At 39.8% G+C, this 24901-nt stretch overlaps 1 protein-coding gene across 2 annotated transcripts; it reads left to right on the forward strand.

The window, feature by feature from the left end:
• The first annotated feature begins 5925 nt into the window (after positions 1–5925).
• sytl2a (synaptotagmin-like 2a) lies at positions 5926–23347 on the forward strand. 2 transcript variants are annotated; one of them, XM_084028596.1, is made up of 19 exons: positions 5926–5975; positions 9005–9477; positions 9691–9845; positions 11428–11551; positions 12890–12959; positions 13051–13159; positions 14072–14629; positions 15433–17358; positions 18135–18236; positions 18380–18436; positions 19277–19341; positions 19514–19618; positions 20703–20872; positions 21076–21178; positions 21256–21417; positions 21501–21594; positions 21675–21780; positions 22336–22541; positions 22859–23347. In XM_084028596.1, the coding sequence occupies exons 2-19, from the start codon at positions 9377–9379 to the stop codon at positions 23005–23007; spliced, it is 4362 nt and encodes a 1453-aa protein (XP_083884722.1). In that variant the 5' UTR covers positions 5926–5975; positions 9005–9376; the 3' UTR covers positions 23008–23347. The 2 variants fall into 2 exon arrangements, with proteins under 2 accessions (XP_083884722.1, XP_083884723.1); XM_084028597.1 differs by lacking the exon at positions 14072–14629.
• Positions 23348–24901: the final 1554 nt, after the last annotated feature.

The following is a 24901-nucleotide window of genomic DNA, read 5'->3' on the forward strand; positions in this document are numbered from 1 at the left end:
AGCATTTCACATGTGTGTGTGAGAGGTAATTCTGAATTATGTCCCAGACGGCCCCTCATAGTTTCCTACTGACTTCCTATGAAAAGACCTGCCGCCGCAAGCCCCTCCCTCTCTCATCCGCCTTAAACTAGCCAACCAAACAAAGTGTTTGAACTATGCTTAAAGCTGCAGTCTGCAAGTCTGGCAGATCAAATTTGGAATGTTTACAACACTCAGGCCCCTCCCCCTCTACCACCGAGCTCCTCCGCTTCCTCCCACCTAGTGCTCGTCAGTGCACGTGCATCAGATTCCTGTGAACGCGCCTGTGTCTTCTCTCATCGATAAATGGCATGGAGTACACGCTACACAGAGGTAGGCTGGCTAACTTACTCATAGATAGCAACTGCTAACATCATTTAGCATGCCTAGCTTGAGGCGTGTGCCTGTGATATTGTAACATGCGTGAGGGGGGAGGTGGGATCTGTGGTTACCTCAAGTTATCTTGAGGAAGCAGCCACGGCGTCTGTATTGTGTTGGTTAAAGGGAAGAACTTTGTGTTTGGCCATGTTTGTGACGTTGCCTCGCATGGAGAAGCAGACAATTAATAACTCAGATTAAATGTGAACCTATATTCATAAGATGACATGTATTAATCTTACATGGAGGGAATCGGGTATAGAGATAATTCCTTTACAAAAATGAATAATCAGCAGTGGACTATTGAAGAGTGGAGCTCTTCTGCCACCTTGTGGTCTACAGGGGCAGCTAATAAATAAGCTGTGGTGTTCTGGTTTTATGTTCTAATAGTAAAACTGCTGTTTATTATTCTTGTGCGTACTTGTGTGTTGCTTGATTGATTGCTTAATTTCTAACATTTCATAATGTTAATTCATTAATAGGATGTGATTTTCCAGATTAATTAAGTATAAATTAAAACGTATAATTAGTTGGTATTTTCTTCACATCAGGGCCCTAAATCTATATTGATTCTAATTTAAATCAATCAATCAAATAAGAGGCCATAGTCCACGTGACGCCCCCTCCAGGACTGAGATTCAACCAGGAAACCAGTGCCTTGTGTGTGATGGGATTCATGTGTTGTCCCATCGTTAAAGTTATGAATGAATTTACTGTATCAGCTTCTGGAGATGCTGGAAGAACTCTGAGGCTGCTGTTTGGTTTTGGGGGCCGCCACGCGCCACAGAAAACACTCTCCGACATGTATTGCAGTTTGCTTTATATTCATTCACACCGACACTGTCAAGCATTTGATTCTTCTGACTGTATTTTGGTTTCAGCGGTGCACGAGGCCACAGTTTCCTATGAGGGGCCGTCAGGGACATAATTCAGAATTACCTCTCACACACACATGTAAAATGGTCTCATATACACTACTGAAACACTCTCACATAAACAACTGAAAAAGTATTTGCTCACACACACTACTGAAACGCTCTCACACACACTACTGAAACGCTCTCACACACACTTCTAAAATGCTCTCATACATACAAGTAAAACTCTCTCACACACACTACTAAAACGCTCTCACACACACTACTAAAACGCTCTCACACACACTACTGAAACGCTCTCACACACACTACTGAGACGCTCTCACGCACACTACTAAAACGCTCTCACACACACTACTAAAACGCTTTCACACACACTACTGAAACGCTCTCACACACACTACTGAGACGCTCTCACGCACACTACTAAAACGCTCTCACACACACTACTAAAATGCTTTCATACATATAAGTAAAACTCTCTCACATACACTACTAAAATGCTCTCGTACACACTACTTCACTTTAATTTGTAAGAGGATTTTACTTGGTTATATGAGAGCGTTTTAGTAGTGCGTGTGAGAGCGTTTTAGTAGTGTGTGTGAGAGTGTTTTACTTGTATGTATGAGAGCGTTTTAGTAGTGTGTGTGAGAGTGTTTTACTTGTATGTATGAGAGCGTTTTAGTAGTGTGTGTGAGAGCGTTTTAGTAGTGTGTATGAGAGCGTTTCAGTAGTGTGTGTGAGAGCGTTTTACTTGTATGTATGAGAGCGTTTTAGTAGTGTGTGTGAGAGCGTTTTAGTAGTGTGTGTGAGAGTGTTTTACTTGTATGTATGAGAGCGTTTTAGTAGTGTGTGTGAGAGTGTTTTACTTGTATGTATGAGAGCGTTTTAGTAGTGTGTGTGAGAGCGTTTTAGTAGTGTGTATGAGAGCGTTTCAGTAGTGTATGTGAGAGCGTTTTACTTGTATGTATGAGAGCGTTTTAGTAGTGTGTGTGAGAGCGTTTTAGTAGTGTGTGTGAGAGCGTTTCAGTAGTGTATTTGAGAGCGTTTCAGTAGTGTGTGAGCAAATACTTTTTCAGTTGTATATGTGAGAGTGTTTCAGTAGTGTATATGAGAGCATTTCACATGTGTGTGTGAGAGGTAATTCTGAATTATGTCCCAGACGGCCACTCATAGTTTCCTACTGACTTCCTATGAAAAGACCTGCCGCCGCAAGCCCCTCCCTCTCTCATCCGCCTTAAACTAGCCAACCAAACAAAGTGTTTGAACTATGCTTAAAGCTGCAGTCTGCAAGTCTGGCAGATCAAATTTGGAATGTTTACAACACTCAGGCCCCTCCCCCTCTACCACCGAGCTCCTCCGCTTCCTCCCACCTAGTGCTCGTCAGTGCACGTGCATCAGATTCCTGTGAACGCGCCTGTGTCTTCTCTCATCGATAAATGGCATGGAGTACACGCTACACAGAGGTAGGCTGGCTAACTTACTCATAGATAGCAACTGCTAACATCATTTAGCATGCCTAGCTTGAGGCGTGTGCCTGTGATATTGTAACATGCGTGAGGGGGGAGGTGGGATCTGTGGTTACCTCAAGTTATCTTGAGGAAGCAGCCACGGCGTCTGTATTGTGTTGGTTAAAGGGAAGAACTTTGTGTTTGGCCATGTTTGTGACGTTGCCTCGCATGGAGAAGCAGACACTTAATAACTCAGATTAAATGTGAACCTATATTCATAAGATGACATGTATTAATCTTACATGGAGGGAATCGGGTATAGAGATAATTCCTTTACAAAAATGAAAAATCAGCAGTGGACTATTGAAGAGTGGAGCTCTTCTGCCACCTTGTGGTCTACAGGGGCAGCTAATAAATAAGCTGTGGTGTTCTGGTTTTATGTTCTAATAGTAAAACTGCTGTTTATTATTCTTGTGCGTACTTGTGTGTTGCTTGATTGATTGCTTAATTTCTAACATTTCATAATGTTAATTCATTAATAGGATGTGATTTTCCAGATTAATTAAGTATAAATTAAAACGTATAATTAGTTGGTATTTTCTTCACATCAGGGCCCTAAATCTATATTGATTCTAATTTAAATCAATCAATCAAATAAGAGGCCATAGTCCACGTGAGGCCCCCTCCAGGACTGAGATTCAACCAGGAAACCAGTGCCTTGTGTGTGATGGGATTCATGTGTTGTCCCATCGTTAAAGTTATGAATGAATTTACTGTATCAGCTTCTGGAGATGCTGGAAGAACTCTGAGGCTGCTGTTTGGTTTTGGGGGCCGCCACGCGCCACAGAAAACACTCTCCGACATGTATTGCAGTTTGCTTTATATTCATTCACACCGACACTGTCAAGCATTTGATTCTTCTGACTGTATTTTGGTTTCAGCGGTGCACGAGGCCACAGTTTCCTATGAGGGGCCGTCAGGGACATAATTCAGAATTACCTCTCACACACACATGTAAAATGGTCTCATATACACTACTGAAACACTCTCACATAAACAACTGAAAAAGTATTTGCTCACACACACTACTGAAACGCTCTCACACACACTACTGAAACGCTCTCACACACACTACTGAAACGCTCTCACACACACTTCTAAAATGCTCTCATACATACAAGTAAAACTCTCTCACACACACTACTAAAACGCTCTCACACACACTACTAAAACGCTCTCACACACACTACTGAAACGCTCTCACACACACTACTGAGACACTCTCACGCACACTACTAAAACGCTCTCACACACACTACTAAAACGCTTTCACACACACTACTGAAACGCTCTCACACACACTACTGAGACGCTCTCACGCACACTACTAAAACGCTCTCACACACACTACTAAAATGCTTTCATACATATAAGTAAAACTCTCTCACATACACTACTAAAATGCTCTCGTACACACTACTTCACTTTAATTTGTAAGAGGATTTTACTTGGTTATATGAGAGCGTTTTAGTAGTGCGTGTGAGAGCGTTTTAGTAGTGTGTGTGAGAGTGTTTTACTTGTATGTATGAGAGCGTTTTAGTAGTGTGTGTGAGAGCGTTTTAGTAGTGTGTGTGAGAGTGTTTTACTTGTATGTATGAGAGCGTTTTAGTAGTGTGTGTGAGAGTGTTTTACTTGTATGTATGAGAGCGTTTTAGTAGTGTGTGTGAGAGCGTTTTAGTAGTGTGTATGAGAGCGTTTCAGTAGTGTATGTGAGAGCGTTTTACTTGTATGTATGAGAGCGTTTTAGTAGTGTGTGTGAGAGCGTTTTAGTAGTGTGTGTGAGAGCGTTTCAGTAGTGTATTTGAGAGCGTTTCAGTAGTGTGTGAGCAAATACTTTTTCAGTTGTATATGTGAGAGTGTTTCAGTAGTGTATATGAGAGCATTTCACATGTGTGTGTGAGAGGTAATTCTGAATTATGTCCCAGACGGCCCCTCATAGTTTCCTACTGACTTCCTATGAAAAGACCTGCCGCCGCAAGCCCCTCCCTCTCTCATCCGCCTTAAACTAGCCAACCAAACAAAGTGTTTGAACTATGCTTAAAGCTGCAGTCTGCAAGTCCGGCAGATCAAATTTGGAATGTTTACAACACTCAGGCCCCTCCCCCTCTACCACCGAGCTCCTCCGCTTCCTCCCACCTAGTGCTCGTCAGTGCACGTGCATCAGATTCCTGTGAACGCGCCTGTGTCTTCTCTCATCGATAAATGGCATGGAGTACACGCTACACAGAGGTAGGCTGGCTAACTTACTCATAGATAGCAACTGCTAACATCATTTAGCATGCCTAGCTTGAGGCGTGTGCCTGTGATATTGTAACATGCGTGAGGGGGGAGGTGGGATCTGTGGCGTGTGCACAAACTGAACTGCGCTGAGTGGACGGGATGATACGGGCGCGGTGGATTTTTGCAAAACATACAACAAGCTCTAGGTGCAGCTAGAGGCGTGTTTTTTTTCTAAAACAGGATGATTTATGTTGTTCTATCGGAGCATAGTGTCGGTTTCAGTGAATATGATCAAACAAATGTTGCTCACTGTGACTTGTATGAGAATATAATGAAACTATCAACTGAAATTACTCAGAATAATGTGAAGAATCCAGGTCTATTTGGTAATCTCCCTTTATGGAACAGCGTGTTGTATAGGCCTGCTGCATATAGAGAGAGCTTTATACAGAGATCAGGATTCCCTTTATAGCCTATATTTTGCTCATAGGATATGCTCATAAGTAAAATTAATTACATATTACCAAACCACTATCAGAATTAAAGATGCTCTGTGGATTTTTCCCCCTCAACGAAGTAGAATTTAAGATTCAGTGTAGAAGAATGTGTGCATCTGTCAAGTCAAATACTACTACTACTAATACCACAACCACTTCTACTACTACTACTACTACTACTACTACTACTCATAATAATAATAATAATAATAATAACAATAATGATCATCATAGTAATAACAATATGTTACAGTTAACTTTTCTGCACTGAAAACACGCTGTTAAATCACTGGGAGCCCTGAAGAATCCCCTGCTTCCCCTTCTCCCCCTTCTCTTTTCACCATAGACTGTATAGACAGACCTACCAGCTGCTCTCCGTTGCCCCCTGCTGGAGCGTCTGCAGCTCCTCTCACCTGCAGCAGCTCAGGATCCAGTGGCAGGTTAGTTTTCATCCAGCAAGGAGCAACGTCGAGGTGAGCTGACTACTTTATGACTTCACTCTTGTCTTTTCTGTAAACGATGTTCTTACACTGTTATTATAGCTTGGGAGGTAAAACTACAGCAAAGAGGAAAAGATCAGTGTTGTTCAGAACTGCCAAACATTTAGATTTAGTTAGATTTAGATGACATACATGACAATAGTGCAGTAAAGTTTTGACGGAACTTCTCCATGTCTGCAGTGGATAAATATTAACCAGACGTCTGCTTGGATGTCATCAGGATTGCTGAAGACATGCCTACATTACTTTGAACAATTCTTCATGTTACATTAACACATTTTCATACCTAAGAACTGCACAGTGAAATCACAGTTACACAATCTTCTATCACGAACCATGAGTGGTTGAGCTTTGGTCGTGTTTTTCCTCGTGGTCACCATTTAAAGATCACTATTATAGGTTGATTTAATGCTTTATTATATGACTTAATACTCAGTCGGCTGTAAGGAAGGATTTGTGTCACCACTCCAGCGTTGAGTCTTTGAAGCTTGGTGCTTAAGAGACCAGGAGGAAATAATTCTATTTTATGTCAATAGTCAGGTCACTTTTTTTCTTAAGGAAGTCCAGTGGTGGGAAAATAAATCATCAACAAGGAAATAAGCGATCTGTCTTTCAGCAAGACTTTTCTCCTTTTAGAAAAACTGGACATGCAACATTCTTCTTTATGAAAAAGAACTTCCATGGAGTAGTATGAGGTCACAGGAGCAGGAAAAGACATGTTGTTCATGGCTTCTAACAGCTTAGTCTTCATGCAGCCACCTGAGAATGTGAGGCGATTACAACTTTCCTTACTGGGATAATGAATAAACAATGGGATCAAACTAGCAACTATTTCTCAAACAAAGTCACAATTACATAACTATCGTTTTCTCCGAAGCAGCTGAGTCATTTTACTGCTTTCTTTAGCAAAGAAAGCGTTGAGCAAATAGAAGTTTTCTAATTTTAGTGCAATTTAGCATTTTTACAGCATGAACCTCAAAGCAAGTAAGTAAAGATTCAAATAAATTCCCACAGATCTCTCTTACGTGGGCGGACACGGGCATTGTTACAACATGCAGACATTCCTCACTAAAAGTTTATCTTCTCTTAAAGGGAAACCCATACAGCAGCATATGAGCAGTTTAAAAACAAGGATGTAATTACTGTGACTATATACATAAGTCAAAGATAAGCATTGAGTACATAGGTACATTTGTTGGGAAAGAAAGAAAGTGCAACAGTATATCATTATTATTATTATATTATTAACAACAGAGGTTGACAGAGAAGTTAACAAAGTCTGCGATCCGTCAGTGGTTTTGGAAAATGATTGAATGTATTTATATTTTATGGGGTTTATTTTTACGATCCCAAGATTCAGATATTATTTCAGATATCTGCTGTTTGATACACCAGATATGTCAGATATGCCACAATTTAGTGGCATCTAGTGGTGAGGTTGCAAATTGCATTCAATTAAATTGAAGCTCACCCCTCCCTTTTCAAGCATGTCGGAGAACTACAGTGACCTTCAACTAAAGTAAAAATGTGAAAGGCGGTCACAAGTGCCAGAGTTTGGTTTGGCCATTCTGGGCTACTGTGGAAACATGCCGGTAGAACATGACGGACATTGTGCTCCCTTTGTGGATATAAACAGCTCATTGTAAGCTAACGATTAGTTTTAGATCATTATACACAAATAAAACACCGTTATAAGTATTATATTACATTTCTGCAAATAAATCCCCCATAATCCTACATAGTCCTTTAAAGTAATAATCTTGAAGATTTAAATTTAAATATTGTCGGAACGGTTCACATTTCCGATACAGAATGTTTGGTTCGGTATGCGACATCCTTTCGGTATGCCATGTGACCAAAACAGCTGTTTGTTGTCGCTACTCACACAGAAATTCTGGAGTGCGAATTTTACCTGGAAAGTTTTTGCAGTGCACTAGTGGTTGTTAGCTGTATCATGCGTTTGTTTTGGCTGATTAGCTGGGTTAATCACTGACACTATTAAACGGTTCATCGGTTCACAGACATTTCATTTACGACAGAATCACCTGAAGGCTGCTTCCACTGCAGATTCACACCAAGACAAAGTAATAACTAATGTTATAGTGCAAGAAGTGTAATAACTAATGTTATAGCGCTTATTGCTGCATGGATGCAACCGCACTCGATTTCTAGACAGATAATATATATATAATGTGCCTTCACATGTGAGGCTTATCAGACCAAATAGGGATCAACATAATGATGATTACATGGCTACTCAATATGCTGATTATTTTTTTCTCAAATCATTGGAGTCTACAAAATGGAATACAATAAGTAAATATTGCCATTTACAACTTCCCAAAGCCCAAATTGAAATATTCAATAAACACATTCAATGCCTTCAAACAATTTACTATCACAGAAGATTGAGGAAAAAACAGCAAATATTCACACTGAAGAAGCTGGAACCAGCAAACCTTACCATTTCTTTCAGCTCACCCGTGAATTATTAGTAGAACTATAGTATATTCTGTCTATGTAGTATTCAGTCTGTAGAGTATATTCTGTTTGTAGAGTATATTCTGTCTCTATAGTATATTCTGTCTATATAGTATATTCTGTCTATAGAGTATATTCTGTCTATAGAGTATATTCTGTCTATATAGTATATTCTGTCTATAGAGTATATTCTGTCTATAAAGTATTTTCTGTCTATATAGTATATTCTGTCTATAGAGTATATTCTGTCTATAAAGTATATTCTGTCTATATAGTATATTCTGTCCATAGAGTATATTCTGATTATTTAGTATATTCTGTCTGTAGAGTATATTCTGTCTCTATAGTATATTCTGTCTATAGAGTATATTCTGTCTATAGAGTATATTTGGTCTATATAGTATATTCTGTCTATTTAGTATATTCTGTCTGTAAAGTCTGTGGAGGGATGCTTAAAGAGAAGCAGATCTTCTTCCATATAGCAGATAGAGCAGATAATCCTATTTTTGCGTTTCTTTCAGGTTCGAAGTGGTCTAGCAAGGCTTAAACATTGCTGCAGAAAACAAGCCCAGCCGTATCAAAACGTATCCAAAAGAAGAGTAAATACATAAGGAATACCGAAATATATCACTCTCTTAGAATAAGAATGAGCCTCGTATTTGAAATCACATTAACTGAAAATCCCTCTTTCTGTTAGATTTAGATGATTTAGATTTAGTTACCGAAACCGCAAACTTAACACATAATTTTATACAAATCACAGTTTGCATAAACAACTGACTCTGACTTGATGAGGAAGAACAGAACAAAACCTTTGGGAGGAGAAGAACTATATGAATCGTTTTGAGCCACGCGACACAAAGCTGAGGACGCAGTGAGCAGCAGCAGTCGCCATGATCGACCTGAGCTTCCTGACGGAGGAGGAGCAGGAGACCATCAGGGCTGTACTGAGAAGAGATGCTGACCTGAAGAAGGTTGAGGAGCACCGTGTTCAGTTAGTTCCTCCTTAAGTTTTTCATGTTTGAAGTACAAGCTTATCCCTGGCTCTTTAAGTTTGAAGCGTAGTACGAAGTATGTATGAAGTATATTATTGAAGTATATATATTGCAAAAAAGTATTAAATTCTTCATATTTTTATCAGAAAAATTTGGATGTTAATGCTGTCATGAGTTATGTCGTGATGTCGCATTGATGTGTCTGCACTCAGGAACCTACAGAAGAGTGTGAGTGACAAGGAAAAGCTGAGGTACATGTCTGGAGAATGGTTCTATGAGACCAAGCAGCTCCGACATCAGGATCGCATCCATGGCGCCGAGATCATCAGGGCCTCCATGAGACACTCACATAAACCGCTGACTATATGTAAGTCTTTTATATCCAGCTTTGCTTTTTTCTTGTATGAACATTCTAAAATCAGCATCCTGCCTTGAAATACAAATTATTTGTGTATGAGATGAGAGAAAACATTACCCCCTATGAACAAAATTGCAGGAAGAAGGCAAAAACAGATTTACTGTTATGTCCAGACTGGACAAATTTTTGAAATTATTGAAACCAGCATCGCTACTGTGTACATAATGTGAAGTCCCAGACATGCTGGGAAACCAAACCTCATCCTGTCTGGGTTCATGACATCATCCAGAGGTGCTCAGAGAATTTCACCAAGCTGGATCTAGCAAGACGCACTTCGGCTGGTTTACTACAACAGAGGAACCCAGAATAAACTATTTAGCTGTGATTTAATAGCAATAAACAGATAATAATGAGACTGATGTAAAGCCACGATGATGGTGATCAGCGAAAAGTGTGAAGTCATGCTTTGTTAGGTCTGTCTGCAAGACCACAAGCTAACTACTTTTGAATTGCTTGTTTTCTGAATGGAGTCTGGATTGATGGGTGCTAGGCTATGCTAACATTGTAGCTGCTCCATCAACACTCCAAATAAGGTCATCTAGACATAAATACGACAGCGACCTTGTTGTTTGGACTACAGACAGTCTCTGGGTTCTCCACATAGTCTGGTCTGGTCTCTGGACTAATGTGAGCTAGTATCGTAGACCTCTGGGGGACCACAGACAGTCTCTGGGTTCTCCACATAGTCTGGTCTGGTCTCTGGACTAATGTGAGCTAGTATCGTAGACCTCTGGGGGACCACAGACAGTCTCTGGGTTCTCCACATAGTCTGGTCTGGTCTCTGGACTAATGTGAACTAGTATCGTAGACCTCTGGGGGACCACAGACAGTCTCTGGTTCCTCCACATAGTCTGGTCTGGTCTCTGGACTAATGTGAGCTACTATCTAGACCTAGGATTCAGTAACATCAGGGCGACAGGAGGAGAATCTCAATGCCGATAGGCTTTCGCAGCTTTCACATTTAAGTTGAAATATATTAACTTGCATGAATTCGCTTCACATCGTCCAAGGCGCCCTATATTTGCATCAATCCATGTCTTTGTGTTAACTTTCTATGCTGTCACCCTGCATGAAAAGTTTGCTATGTGCGTTTCTACTCCTGCTGCTAATGGGATACAAACATCAGCTGATCAGGGGCACGGAACTAACCTATGGAGTGAAAATGATCTCAAATTTGTATTACATGATCTCTAAATAAACAATAACATTTAAAATGGACACAATGCAACACAAATACCAAGCAATATGAACATGTGTAAAACTTTGTTACAAATGCACACGTCACAACCTGAATACAAGTTTTACATGTATGTTTTCAACTTCACAGATCTGATCATTTTACGCATTTGAAAAGCTTCCTGTGCATACAAAAAACATGAATGTTTGTGACACATTTGTCCCAATCTTTGTAGTTATTTACAGATAAACACAGATCAGGTTACATTCACGGGTGTGCAATTGGTTTATAATGTTGTAATAACTATAACACATTTTGGTTAACAGTAGCTGTGTGTTGTGTTGTGTGCTGCAGTGGAACTCTCCCAGATATTGCCTGAGAAGCCCAGTTTTGTCAACAGTGAAAATAAAGAAGTATTTGTCCCTCCGGTTCTCTGTGGAGTCCTTCAGGAGCCTCACACACAGATCAGCAATGAAAGGTCAGTGTGAAGAACCAAAGCAGAAGGTACCATTCACCACATTTGTTGGCATGTTTTTGTGTGTTAGAAATGGATGTTTTGGTCTCATCAGCATGGTTGTAGCAGCAGTTGTTTTGATTCAAATACTGTATTTAATACTGTTCATTTTATTACATTATTATTATTATCTTGTTTTAAAGGACATACATACTTTAATTTCTGAGACTTTTTTTTAACAGTGGATTAATGCACATTTGGGGCTCTAGTGAGTATGTCTAGGGGTATGTGATGGTGATGGTGGGGCTAATGCTTGAATATTGACTGCACCAAACATCAAAGCCTGTGCTCAATGGAGCACACCTTTCAAATCATTCATGGTACAGTGCCTGTCCGTCTTCTCAAAGGATAACGAGGAAGCTCTTATTTATTTTTATTTATTGCTGGCTTATACACAATAATAGTTGTTAGTAGGATCAATTCATTGCTGGTTTGGGTCAGCACACGGATGTGTTAACATTAAGAGACAAATATCACCAGACTTATCCTGAAGAGTGGAATAACAGTGGGACTTTAAATGCATTGTCTTCACGGTTTGTTAGCTCAAAACGGTTCACATAAAGCAAGTGTATTTTCTACGGAAAATATGGCCGCCTGCAACTTTAAATACTCTCTGGGATGGGTTAATGTTCGAGACTGTGCACCCAAAGTGATGAAAAAAGTGGTGCAGGCATTAACGATACTTCAAACTGATATACATTTGTTTGAAAGTCGTGCTGAACGACTAAAGAAAATGTGTCCATGTACATGAATCGCTGGATTTCTATTTTGTGACTGTTTCATGCTGTAAGACTGTTTTGCAACAAAACCAATTATGGTCTGTGGTCTGTGTAGTCGGTTTTGAGCACCATCACATGCTGCACTAAGAGAGCAGATTGTTTAGGTGTGGTAGGCAATGAGGGGAGTTGTGCACATAGTAAATGGATACTTAGTAATTGGCCCAGCTGTAATCGTCTTAGAAGGTCAGGTCTCACATGTTCCACAGTGCTGAGCTATAGGACACATTCTGTACTGCCTTCAGTAGTGAGGTTTGACCGGCCTGTTCATGATACCACTATTTATAAATGAGATTATCTGTCTTTGAGCATGTTAAATGAGCAGTATTGTTGCGGCTTACATAAACAGGAGACCAGGCATTGTTCAGGAGATTATTATTTCACTGGCCAAAATGTGTCTGTGGCCATGGAGGGTTTATTTTCCATTTAAAGAATACATTATTCTTCTATTAGTTTTGAAAGTTCTAAGTTGCACATTCTATCCAGAAATTCTCAACACATCTTGTCATCTTTTTTATGCTAATAGAGATCAAAATCAGAAGCCATATGAAACAGCAGAAGATCCACCTAAACCAGCGTTACAGTCACCCACAAAGGTAGGAAGAATGAATCATTTCAAAAGTCACGTGTGAGTCCATGATTCAGTGTTTTGCAGGTGTTATATGTATCAATCTTCTTCTGTTGAAGCAAAGGCAAAATCCATTCAACAGTGACGTCATTGCAAATCACAGTTTACAAGAAAAGGACAGTGAGTTGTTGGATGGAGCAAGGGCTCAAAGCCCGACATCAAACAAGGGTGAGTTTCTGTGTGTTAACTCATCGTTTTTAATATGGACTGTGAGCGTGATTGGAATTCTTGATCTAATGATTAATTATGTGTTTTGAATTGAGTGGATGGCACAATGGAAAAATCGTGTAAGCAGTTACATTCCCAACCAATGTAAGTCCGGTTCAGTCTGTCTGACATCCAGGTGTGTGGGTCCTAACGGTTCAGCTGTTTCAATCTCTTGCTGGTGAACAGCATGTTGGCAGTGGTTGCATGGCAATGGAAAGCATGGACTGGCTTATGAGTTTGAACAATTTTATCATCTGATTTCATTCCATCTTGTTTTTGTTGCAGCTTCAGAGAAAAAGCAAAGCATCTTTTACAGAGTAGTAAAATACAATTCCACGCAAGTCCTTGGTAGTTAACAGTGCAAGGTTGTAATCGCTCAAGAGCCAAGTTCTCTCTAAAGTCTTTGTAGTTCTGCCAATATTTCAAAGTGTATTTTCTTCCATCAGTGTGAAATGAGCCAGTGAGCTGGAACCTTCAGGGTTTCCCAGGAGTTGTCAAAGTGAAGGGAAGTCCACATCCCATGCCAGACTAGCCAGTGGATTACACAGAAATACATTCCAAAGCTTTAATCTTTACCGCATGACTTGTGGCTGCTGGAAAGATTTCACAAGAGCTACGAAAACAATGTTTTTGTAGGAGAAATTATAGGATAAGAAGGAAACAACTGAGACAAATAGTGACAGTTTAGTACTAGTGTATATCCATTAAAAAAATGTGCATTTTGCACAAAGCAACTTGACAAACAAACATCTTGAAACCTTACAACTATTGTGAGCTCCTGATGGACAATCAGTGATTCAATTGTCTCAACAAAAAAACACAGCTGCTGTGTTGTTGGTTAAAATGGTGTTCATTTGTTTTTGTGTCTTTCAGAGCCTTTACCATCATCTGATAGCTGTATGTCTTATATTAGTAACCTTAAACAAGACCCGAATGATAGCCCGATCACCCAGAATGCATCCATTCCTGTGTCAATGCCCGAAAACAGATCGATCCACATGGGTTTTAAGGACTGCTTTGTTGAAGAAGACAGGCCACGAGGTCAGCAGACTAACTCTGCTGCTCCGCGGGGCATCCTCAAGCATTCGGACACTTCTAGCTCCACAGACTCCCCGTTCTGTAGCGTGGACCTGCAGAGTCCACTCAGCCTTGTTTCTCCGACTGAGATCTGGATAGACAGGAAGCAGGTGAGGTTCAGCTCCACAGTCGGTCAGAGCGGGAAGGAGCTGGGAGAGAACAGTTTGCTCGACGCCACCGCCATCAATCCCTCTGACACAGAAAATAACAGTGACCTTGAAAATACTGTTAGTGCCACTGAGGGCACATGTAGACCTTTGCACAATCACAGTCAAGTGGAATCACTGGAAGGGAAACTCAATCCCAAAAATGAGGCAAACCTCCAAGAGCAGGAAGATGGCCAAGACCTTGGTGGTAAGAGTTTTATTTAAAACCAATGAGCCAACTAAACATCAAACATCTACCAACCAATGACCTCAGTATCGACACATTCAACATTTAGAACTCAGACAAGAACATACAAAAGTAATGTTCATATTCAGCCTGCTTGTGCATGTTGCATGTAGCAAAACTGTGCATTTATGTAAGCCTGCTTATAGAGACTGCTGCATAAGAAAAGCAAGATTGGTGTTTAATTGCTATTTAACTGCGCCTTGCTTTGGAATTATGTCGGCAACCTTGCAATTAATGTCTCATGCCATGTGTTGAACTTTTTCCATTGGTTTATTTTATAACTGTGAATTGAAATGTGACATTGCTAATCCTAAAGTATACAGTATGAGTGGGGCGAAGGGCAGCCGTAAAGGTCCTCACCAGTGCTACTAAATGTTGTTGTCCATCGACGACATCGGCCAGTTTACATAAACCTCTCAAAGAAATGTTACAGAACGTATCTGAAATGTTCGTCAAGTTTAGTTCAAACTCACCTCCTTGTTAAAATCCTCTTTCTAGCTTAAATTCAATTTCGAAATTCCGTTCTTGCTAGAATTGTTTTGCTTTTTTTCTTCGTGGCTCTGTTGTGATTGACAGCCCGGAGGGTGGAATCAAAGTATAAAGTAGGTCAACGATTAGCTGAAAGTTTAATTTCGGGCTAATGTGAAGTTCCGGCTCGTACTGATAGTGACAGTGATACACAAAGAAAAATCCCACACAACTAACTTGAATTATACTTTGAGTTGTTAATGTAGTGATCCAATATGTGGCTGCTGTCTTTGCAGATGTCGCTGAGGACTGTCATTCAGAGTTCCTCAGCCTGGCAGTGTCTGGACTTGTTTCTGCTAAGCAGGACTCAGGTAAGCCTCTTCACCTGGAGACAGAGCCTGAAGAGGAACGTGACTCTCAGGCCAACGCCACAGACTGGCCAACTGGACACAACATTCGTCACCAAAAGCTGCCCGAACAAACTGACATGGCTTCATTTAATGCTGTTTCACCAAATCCAAGACAAAGACTGCTTGGTATTTTTAGAAGAGAGAAAGAGAAACATCAAGTACAGAGTCAACAACAGATGAATATACCTAAGCAGAAAGAAGCAGGCAACACCCAGAATGTCCCTCAAGGTGCTGCACACAGGACCATGAACAAAACTGGAAGTGTCAAACAAGAAGCAAAACCCTCTGAGATGACAGAGGTGAGGACGCTACCACTTACAGCACTGCAGAACACTCCCTTTAAAGAAACACTGACCTCTATAGACGCAGGCACTCAAAGAGAAAACAGTGGTCCCATAATCATATTTACCAGAGAAGAGGCCCGGTGCAAAGACACCACCAAGAGCAGACTAGAAGCTCCACTTGGCCGTCAGACTAATTCTGATGTGGAGAGCACAAACGAGAACCAATCCCCTAAACTGGAAACAACTGTTGAGCATAATGCTGGCCAGTCAAATAAAAAGATTTTGTTTCCACAGAGTAGTTTTAGCTTCTTAGTAGATTTATCGAAAGAAGATGGCACATATAGAGCTGACCCAGTCCTCATCGACGAAGAGACAGATGACTCTTTTTCTGGTTCAGTAACAGAGTCACAGATTTATGAGCGACAGGAAAACTTCAATACTCCTAGACCTTCATCTGTATCCTTAAACACCAAAAATCAAGAGAGGGATAGTCCAGTCCTTCTTCCCAGGCAGTCCAGTTGCAGTCCTCAAGAGGACAGGCCAGCCAAGATCAAAGAGGTTAAACATTTATGGGAGAGGGAATTTACAGGACCCAGGGTGATTCCTGCAAGAGTCAAGGACGTATCATCCAGTTCAATCCTCAGGAACAAAGAGGTTTCCCCACAGTCTGATCTGAGAACATCCTTAGATAAGTCTGATGAAGAGGATGAAGTGCATGTGTCTCCATACACAACCCCGCCTAATGTCTTGAAACCATTAAAAGTGAAAGAAAAGGTTTTTGTCAGCCAGTCAGTGTTGAGTCCAGAGGGGCCACGACTGAGGAGTTCTGGAAATACTGGGGATGTACAGTCAGCATGTCACCTGTACCAAGTTAAGGCTGTTGCTGAGTATCGAGAACGAACCCCCAGTCCTAGTCAATCCCAAAGTCGAACATCAAAAGACCAGGATGACGAAGTCAGAAGGAGTCCATCTAAGACCTGCCATCCAAGAGTCCTACCTAGAGAGTCCTCCAGTCCAAAGAAATCCAAGCTGGAAGGCTCTCCCTTGAAAACGTTTCCAATAGACATCGACCCCCAAACTAAGGTCATTGAAGAGCAACAAGCGAAGCCAACAGCAGTTCCAAGACAGAAGAAGAGTCCCTCACACGAAGCAAAGCAGACGGTGCTGACAGACACTAACCTGAGTTTAGACATCACCTCTCATCCAGAGGACAGAGGGGCATATTTTGATGATGTAAATAAACAACAACATAGATCAAGCTCCTCTACTTCACCGAAATCTACAAACGCTTCAGAGAAAAAGCTCTTTCCACGCCTCGCAAGATCTTTCATTCCTCAGGATTATCAGCACTACCTCGGGCCACACCAGAAGTCCCATGTCCCTCCTTTCTACCAAGAGAGAGCTGTCGCTGCAGAGAATGATGCTTTACACACACAACAAAATGTGGGAAACCAGAGTGACAGTCCCACTGAAGGGAGCCAAAACACATCGACCAGGGCCTGGTCTTTGTCTCGGGCAAGTTCAGGCAGTGAGCTTCTGAATTCTCACCCCATTTATTTATTTTTTTCAAAATATTGATTGAGAAATGGAATCCACATTTAAACAAAGAGTCTGATTTGACTACAATTTAGCTTACGTGCTGCTAACAACCGACATTTATGCTAGCTAACTTCCCATGAACACCGGATGTTTGCCGTTGCTAGGACAACAAGTGAAAGCTACCGCTAGCATTTTAGCCCAACCACCCTGTCAATAAACACCCATAAGATGACAATTTGGCCCATATAAAATTAACCTATAATTAACCAGCCATCAAGGTGTTGTCACACTTGTGATGTATTAATAAGAAAAATAAATGCAACATTCATGGAAAGTTAGCTAAAATAGATCCTGGTTGTAAGCATCGTAATAAAGTAGCAAATCTGCAACTTTTTTTCTTAGAATATTGTCCACCTCTCTCAGTTCCGTTTTTTTCTCCCGTACAGTGGCCCTAATACGGCGTCTTACAAAACAGCCCATTAACCACTAATAATTCAACCTTGTTTTCTCTTTGTTAATTCATCACACAAAAAAATAATACACTGTAGGGTCATGTTCCTGTTGTGTGTACCACGATGAGCAAATTGTAAACATCCTACGATGATTTACGAAGCATTATAATTGCATTAAATTACCAAACTAAACTAGCTACTAAACTTTTTTTCTTTTCTTTACAGTTTCAGATAGTTGTTTAGTAAATCAGAAATTGTGTAACATCTATGTTGAGACTGTTTTCCACAGCTGATTTCATTTATTTTGTGGCAGGTTATAATGACAGTACTAGTCCCGTCATTTCAGCTCTTAAACGATTATCTTCAAGGAGCATATCCTCATCCAAAAGCCTGGATAACCTCACCTCACAAACAAGTAACAGAACTTTTTCTTCTTCACATACTGTTATTCTTGAATACAGCTAAAGGTCATAACACCTCATTGTATTGCCAGTGCATTATGTCATGTTGCATGTATGTGTTATGATTAATATTGTCTCATATCCAATTTCTTGTTAGGAGAAGAGAGAATCCAAAATAACTCAAGAGAACAAATGAATCAAAGTGTGGATGATGGTAAACATGTCAACATCTCTTTATTTCCTGAGGGCTATTTCACAAAACCTAGTTAGCAGATTAAGCCGGGATTTTCCAGTTATCGTGGCTAAATTTAGCCGTGACTCGGTTTCATGAAAGCTGTTGTACATAAATGACTATAGAGATTTCTTCTGTGCAGCTAGCCTGCTCCTTATTATTCATTTTTGTTACCTTGTAACATTGTGACCTTTATTACTTGACTTGATTGACTTACACCTGGCTTTATAGTCGCTCATCTTCATCCTGGCTCGGCCTACGTTAAAATGTAAAAAGCCAGGATGCACTGACGAGACGAGGTCAAGCCTGGCTTTTTCTGTAATCCTGGATTTCTGAATCCTGCTTTTGTGAATTAGCCCTCTGGGTGGATGATCCAACAGGCTTACTGGGCACAGAGAGTCAGAGACCCCATTGCCTTCACCTCCAAAATATCTCTCAAAGAAACAAGTCCCAACTACAAAGAAACTCAAAATGAACACATAGAAAGCTGAAACAAGACAAAACCACGACAGACCAAAACAAACATAAGAGACACGAAAAAAACACAATCAGACCAAATCAAGTACAAAGAACAGCTACAAAGACAAAAGAGACAAAGAGACTCACAAATAGCTATGAAGTCAATGAAATCAAACATGACAACCAAAAGAGGCTTAACTACTGTTTCCCACCTATGAGGGGAAGTGGTGGAGTCGTTTGCCTGTCTGTGCCCAGGGGCCCATTGTCTCCTAATCCTCCCTGCTTTACATACACATTTATCAGAAAGTAGATATCATCTTATCTAATAAGAGATTCAAAGTCATATCTGTCTTACACCTTCAGACTCCATTCTCAACTCAAAGCAGATGAAAAGCAGCGTGTCAGTGACTGTCCTTCAGCATGACGAGGTAAATGACTCTGAACTGACTCTTGTACATTGAACTCACTAAAAAAAAAAAACGATGATATCCAGTTTTCAACTGGAGTAATTTAGCAAACTTACCTGTTTGATTGAATTGTTCCCCTCTTCACTGGCTGATTGTTTGTTTGTATTATTAACTTGCTTCTCTCTGATATCAGACAGACAGTGACAGCACTTTTGAGACCAGCTTGGGCTGGAGAAGGAACACTGGCAGCTCAACGTCAAACTTGAGTCTCTCCTCTGGAATGGCCTCCATGTCGTCTGTATGTATGCATATAATTCAGGAGCCACATCGGTGAAAAGTTGAATCTTTATGAGGCTACAAGAACATTTTTTACTTAATTACTGTAAAACTTTTAATTCTTGGTTTATACTGAAGACTTTACAAACAACTCACAAAATATATTTCTCAAAAACAATATTTGTTGACCATAAGAAATATGGAGACTATCGACACTGATCCTGACAATGATGGTCAGTTTAGGTTCTAAAGACAAAAACTACAGATTATCTTGAGATAGCATCACAGCAGCTGCAAGGTCAAATTTGCACCAGGTGTGTAATGTGTTTAATTTTTATCACAGCTACACATCTGTAACGTTTCCTGACTGCATCTTGCCTCGTCACTCCCAACTCATCAAAATACAGAGGCTTGGTCAGTGGCCCTAAACTTCAAACTATGCTAACACCTCTTGTGTCCGTTTGGACAGCAAAACCACTTTAGTTAGGTTTACTAAAAGACTGTGGTTAATGTGACAGCCTAATGAGTCCATGACTAACAACTGACCTGACAAAACATTGACTTGGTTTCAAACGGGGCACAAACATCGGTCTCCTGGATGAAAGTCCTGTGTTTGTTTGATCCATGGATGCCCAAAGAAAACTGGATACGGCGTTGTAGTCAGAACCCTATTCATATTCATCACCCCTCCCTCAGAGGACTATCAGGCACTTTGTTATATCTATTGCACTGAGCATCTAACACTGATGCACATTGGAATATATTGAGAGGGTGTCTTCATGCCAAGAGCCACTGACAGCATCAGGATTTGATGAGTTGGGCGTGAAAAAGGGTGGTATAGTTGTGATGCGTTTGCCATGACATAATCTGTCCGCAGACAGAAATATAAACGCCTAAAATAAAAGAACTCCAAACCTCGTCTATAGAAACTTCCTGCTACAGTCGGTGTTTCCAGCACCACATGTTGCTACAATGATTCATACACAAACTCACAAGGTGAAAACAATTGTGTTTGGTGTTGTGTGTTTGGTAACAAAAGACAATCAATGAGTTCAACCCAAAGATGATGGTGTTTTCTCTCCTCCTGTGTTATTATGAATGAGCAGGTCAGTGGTAGCATCAGCAGCATTCACCCTCTAGACTTCGGTGACATTGAAGTCCAGGGAAGCATCCAGTTTGCTGTGAACTACATCCAGAAAATTGGAGAGTTTCACATATTCGTGGTGCACTGCAGGGATCTGGGCGTGGCCGACACTAAGAAGAACTGCTCTGACCCGTATGTGCTTGCTATTTACTGTGTGAACAAAACGGCCAAGCTTAAACAAATGTTCTCCAGGAATATTTGGGGTACAAAGTTTTCGGAATGAGGCTGAATATTTTGAAATGGAACATCACATTTGTCAAACAAAAATACTTTCAGAAATGTCACTCCATATGTTCTATTTGTGATACAAATGTAACTCCACTGTCTACTTACAGTTATGTGAAATGTTACCTTCTCCCTGATAAAACAAAATTGGGAAAAAGAAAAACAACATTCAAAAAGAAGACGTTAAACCCCACCTACAATGAAATCCTCAGGGTAAGAATTCAAAATTTTACAAATTTCTCTTTTTATGTATTCTGTATTTCACCCTTTCTGTATTTCCCCTTTTGTAGTTTAAAATCCTAATGGAAGTGTTGAAGACTCAGAATTTAAACATCTCTGTGTGGCACAACAACACTTTTGGGCGGAACAGTTTCCTGGGTGAGGTGGACCTGGATTTGTCAGAGTGGGACTTCAACAACGCACACATAAATGAATATGCACTAAGGGCCAGGGTAAAGGCTTCAATTCTATAAACATTCTGTGTATTGTAGAAGTGATTTGTTAGACTCTGACTCACCACAGCTAAATTCTGCAGGTCTCACAAAGTCCAACACCATCTCCCTTGAGCCTGATGGACAGCAGAGGACAGATGAGAGTCGCCTTAAGATTCCTGCCACAGACGTCCCACAGTAAGCTGATGACTGCTCACTTTTGATTTATTTTTTTCCGTTGCCTTTTACCATTTATTGTGGTTTGCCTGCATCCACAGGTAAGAGGACATCCAAGATGGAGACTGGTGAGGTGCAAATTTGGGTGAAAGACTGCAAAAATCTTCCTCCAGTCAGAGGAGTTATTATCGACCCGTTCGTGAAATGGTAGGATGTCCTGCAAACCGTGGAGTTCAAAAACCAAACATTATGAATCAGGATTCAAAAAATAAATCAAATTCAACATACATAATGCAATTGATAGTGTGAAAATATCCAATATATTTTTAAAATACAAACAAGTTATCATGAAATTGAATTTGATTTATTTTCAAACAATATAGTTTATTGCAATTGATTTTTATTTCATTCAATCAGTTTTATTTCAACATTTTTGTCAATCAAGACAAACAGCCAGTTATATGATTAGCTTTTGCTCATTCACTAACAGACAATTACAGGAACATTTCAACATGAAAACTGCTTGAATTAAGATGTAGGGTTGAATTGAACATTTCATACCATGAGCTGAGTTTTAACATTAAACACATATTTCACAATTCATTTCATGCTTGTATATTTTTATTATTAATTTATTTTGTAATATTTCACCTAATTAATTTTAAACACTTTGTTTCCAAACCTGGCAGTTTTTGTAAGGTCTTTCCAAATGAATTTCCAGACTAAAATGAATTTTATCTCCCTCCTTTCCTGTTGCTGCAGTGCCGTCCTTCCCGACACGAGTCGAAAAAGCCGACAGAAAACGCGTGTGGTGAAGCGGACGGCCAACCCAATGTTCAACCACACCATGGTGTACGATGGCTTCCGACCAGAGGACCTTAGAGAGGCCTGTGCGGAGATCACAGTGTGGGATCATGACCGATTGAACAATCACTTTATTGGTGGTCTGAGGCTCGGGTTAGGGACAGGTGAGTTTCCCCTCCACTGTTACTAGTTCTGGTATGGTTACAGCTGTAGTCTGGATACTGAGATTAAAGACCTGGGATTTGAAGTTTGGATTTACTTTCAACTACTTTCATATACATTTATTCCATTGTTTACACCTAACTATTGCTTAGCTCAGTAACATATCCAACTTTGTCCAGCGTTAATAGCCAAATAGCTGGTATTACTATTCCCACCTGGGTGAAAATATACTCTACGTCTTTCATTCTTATATATTATTTCCAATTATTAATTAATTAGATTCATATTAATACGATGGTTTCCGGGCCTTTCTGTGCAGGGAAGAGTTACGGTGTGGACGTGCTTTGGATGGATTCAACAAGAGATGAAGCAGATGTATGGCAGAGGATGTTACAGTGTGATGGAGAGTGGGTCGAGGGTGTTTTACCTCTGAGAATGTTGGTAATGGCAAAGAGTGTGTCAAAGTGAGATTGTATAAAACATGTTGCTAAATGTGTGTTAATGAGCAACATGTCTATATCTGTTTAACTGATGATCATTGTATGATAAGAGAATAAACAAAGGTATTTTAGATTCTATAGCCTAAAACACATAATAGATTTATCATCTCAAAAAAGAAATAATTAAAATATATATTGAGAGATAGAGAGCGAGAGAGAGAGAAAATAGAGCAGGGAATGCAAAGTTATGATACATACAAATTGTTTTGATCTGAATACTATAGAGTCCTGTATTGTATATAGTCCTGTTCTATAATGTGATTACTGCATCAAATAATTTTGTCTTGAATAAACCGTATAGTAATGTGCCTTGTGTTTTGGTGTAAAGATAGTGGATGAGTTGTTTCATTCATGTTACATTCACATTGGAGTTGTCAACACTTGGAATAGACAGAGTATAGTTGAATAATTGACGTATAGCTGTCATCATGATCAGAAATATTCACCTCAGTAATAGCAAAGAATCCCTCGATGTATAGTAGTTTTCCATGACAGAGAGCCATGTAAATTCCACCTGCAGCATCTTTGATTCTCTTCAGTAAAAACGTCAAATTATGCGGATTTTCCATTAAGCTTAAATATGGCTCAATGCTCAATGGCCAGTGAGAAAGTATCTAAAGACAGATTCTAGATTAATTTAGCTTCCTGGCCCTTGCAGCCATTTCTTTTTAAGGCTGGCTCGGCATGCTACCATGGATTTTTGCTTTGACTTTTATTCATTCTAAATTGTATTCATCTAGGAGCTGCTATATTCATCCTTTTCAAGTTATAGTCCTCTTTGGCAGCAGCTATATAAGCTCATATAAGATGTTTTATTATTTTCATACACCACTAGAGTCTGCTGTTGGGCCACAAATAACAACAGCTCATTATCATTTACTACTACTTACATTCACATTGAGTTAAGTCAAGGCACAGTTGTGCCCTATTTTGAAAGAAACGTTGCATAATACAGAGTAAAATATAAAACATTAATCTCAATAAAACAAGCAAAAACATGCAAACTCTATACATATACACATTTTATATATAGAGATTTAAACATTTGATTCATGTTATTTTATTTTTTTATGTTTTTTCCCCACTAAACAAACTACTACTAGCCTACTGCTAATAATAATAATAATAATAATAATGGTAATTATTGTTATTATTATCATTATTATAACAACAACAACAACAATGGTTATTTTTACACTGCCCGAATAAGAATGAATAGAATAAGAATAATCACATCTCCTACAGTACATGCAGCAATATTTCAACTCTCACCTTCGTACAGGTTCAAAGCCTTTTCATTGGGTGTTCCGCCCTGATGCGACAAGAAATCCCACTATATGATTGGTTTTCACGTCCTGTCAATCAACAAGGCAGCCAGCCAACCAGCGACCAGCCTCTACGTTGCTAAGGTAAATGAAACAGCTGCGTCAATTTCTCCGCAGTTCGCCTTCACGTCAGGCGACTTTTCCTTCAAAATAAAATGAAGGGGCTTGCCACTTAGGACACAGATGCCAGTATCTCAGACGTAATACCTTACCCTGCTACAGTATGACTTTTTCTCATAATGTAGATCATGTTTAATAATTTATAATGTTAAGAATACATGGACAAGAAAACAGAGCCAGTCTTGCTCTCGGGGAAAATCAAATGTTCACAAAGAGAAAGCAGAAGTCACAGATATTGTAAATTAAATATTGTTTGAACAACATGGTTCCATATTGATTATATTTTAAAAGCCTTGCAATAACCACGATGACTTGTGGGCATAAATCTTTCATGTTTAAAGATATCATTATTTATCTATCTATTAAAACCATGTATTCATTTAAAATGCATTTACCCCACAGTTTGTCTCTTGATTA

This window comes from Eutrigla gurnardus (assembly GCF_963514095.1).
Source record: "Eutrigla gurnardus genome assembly, chromosome: 15".
In the NCBI taxonomy this organism is placed as follows: domain Eukaryota; kingdom Metazoa; phylum Chordata; class Actinopteri; order Perciformes; family Triglidae; genus Eutrigla; species Eutrigla gurnardus.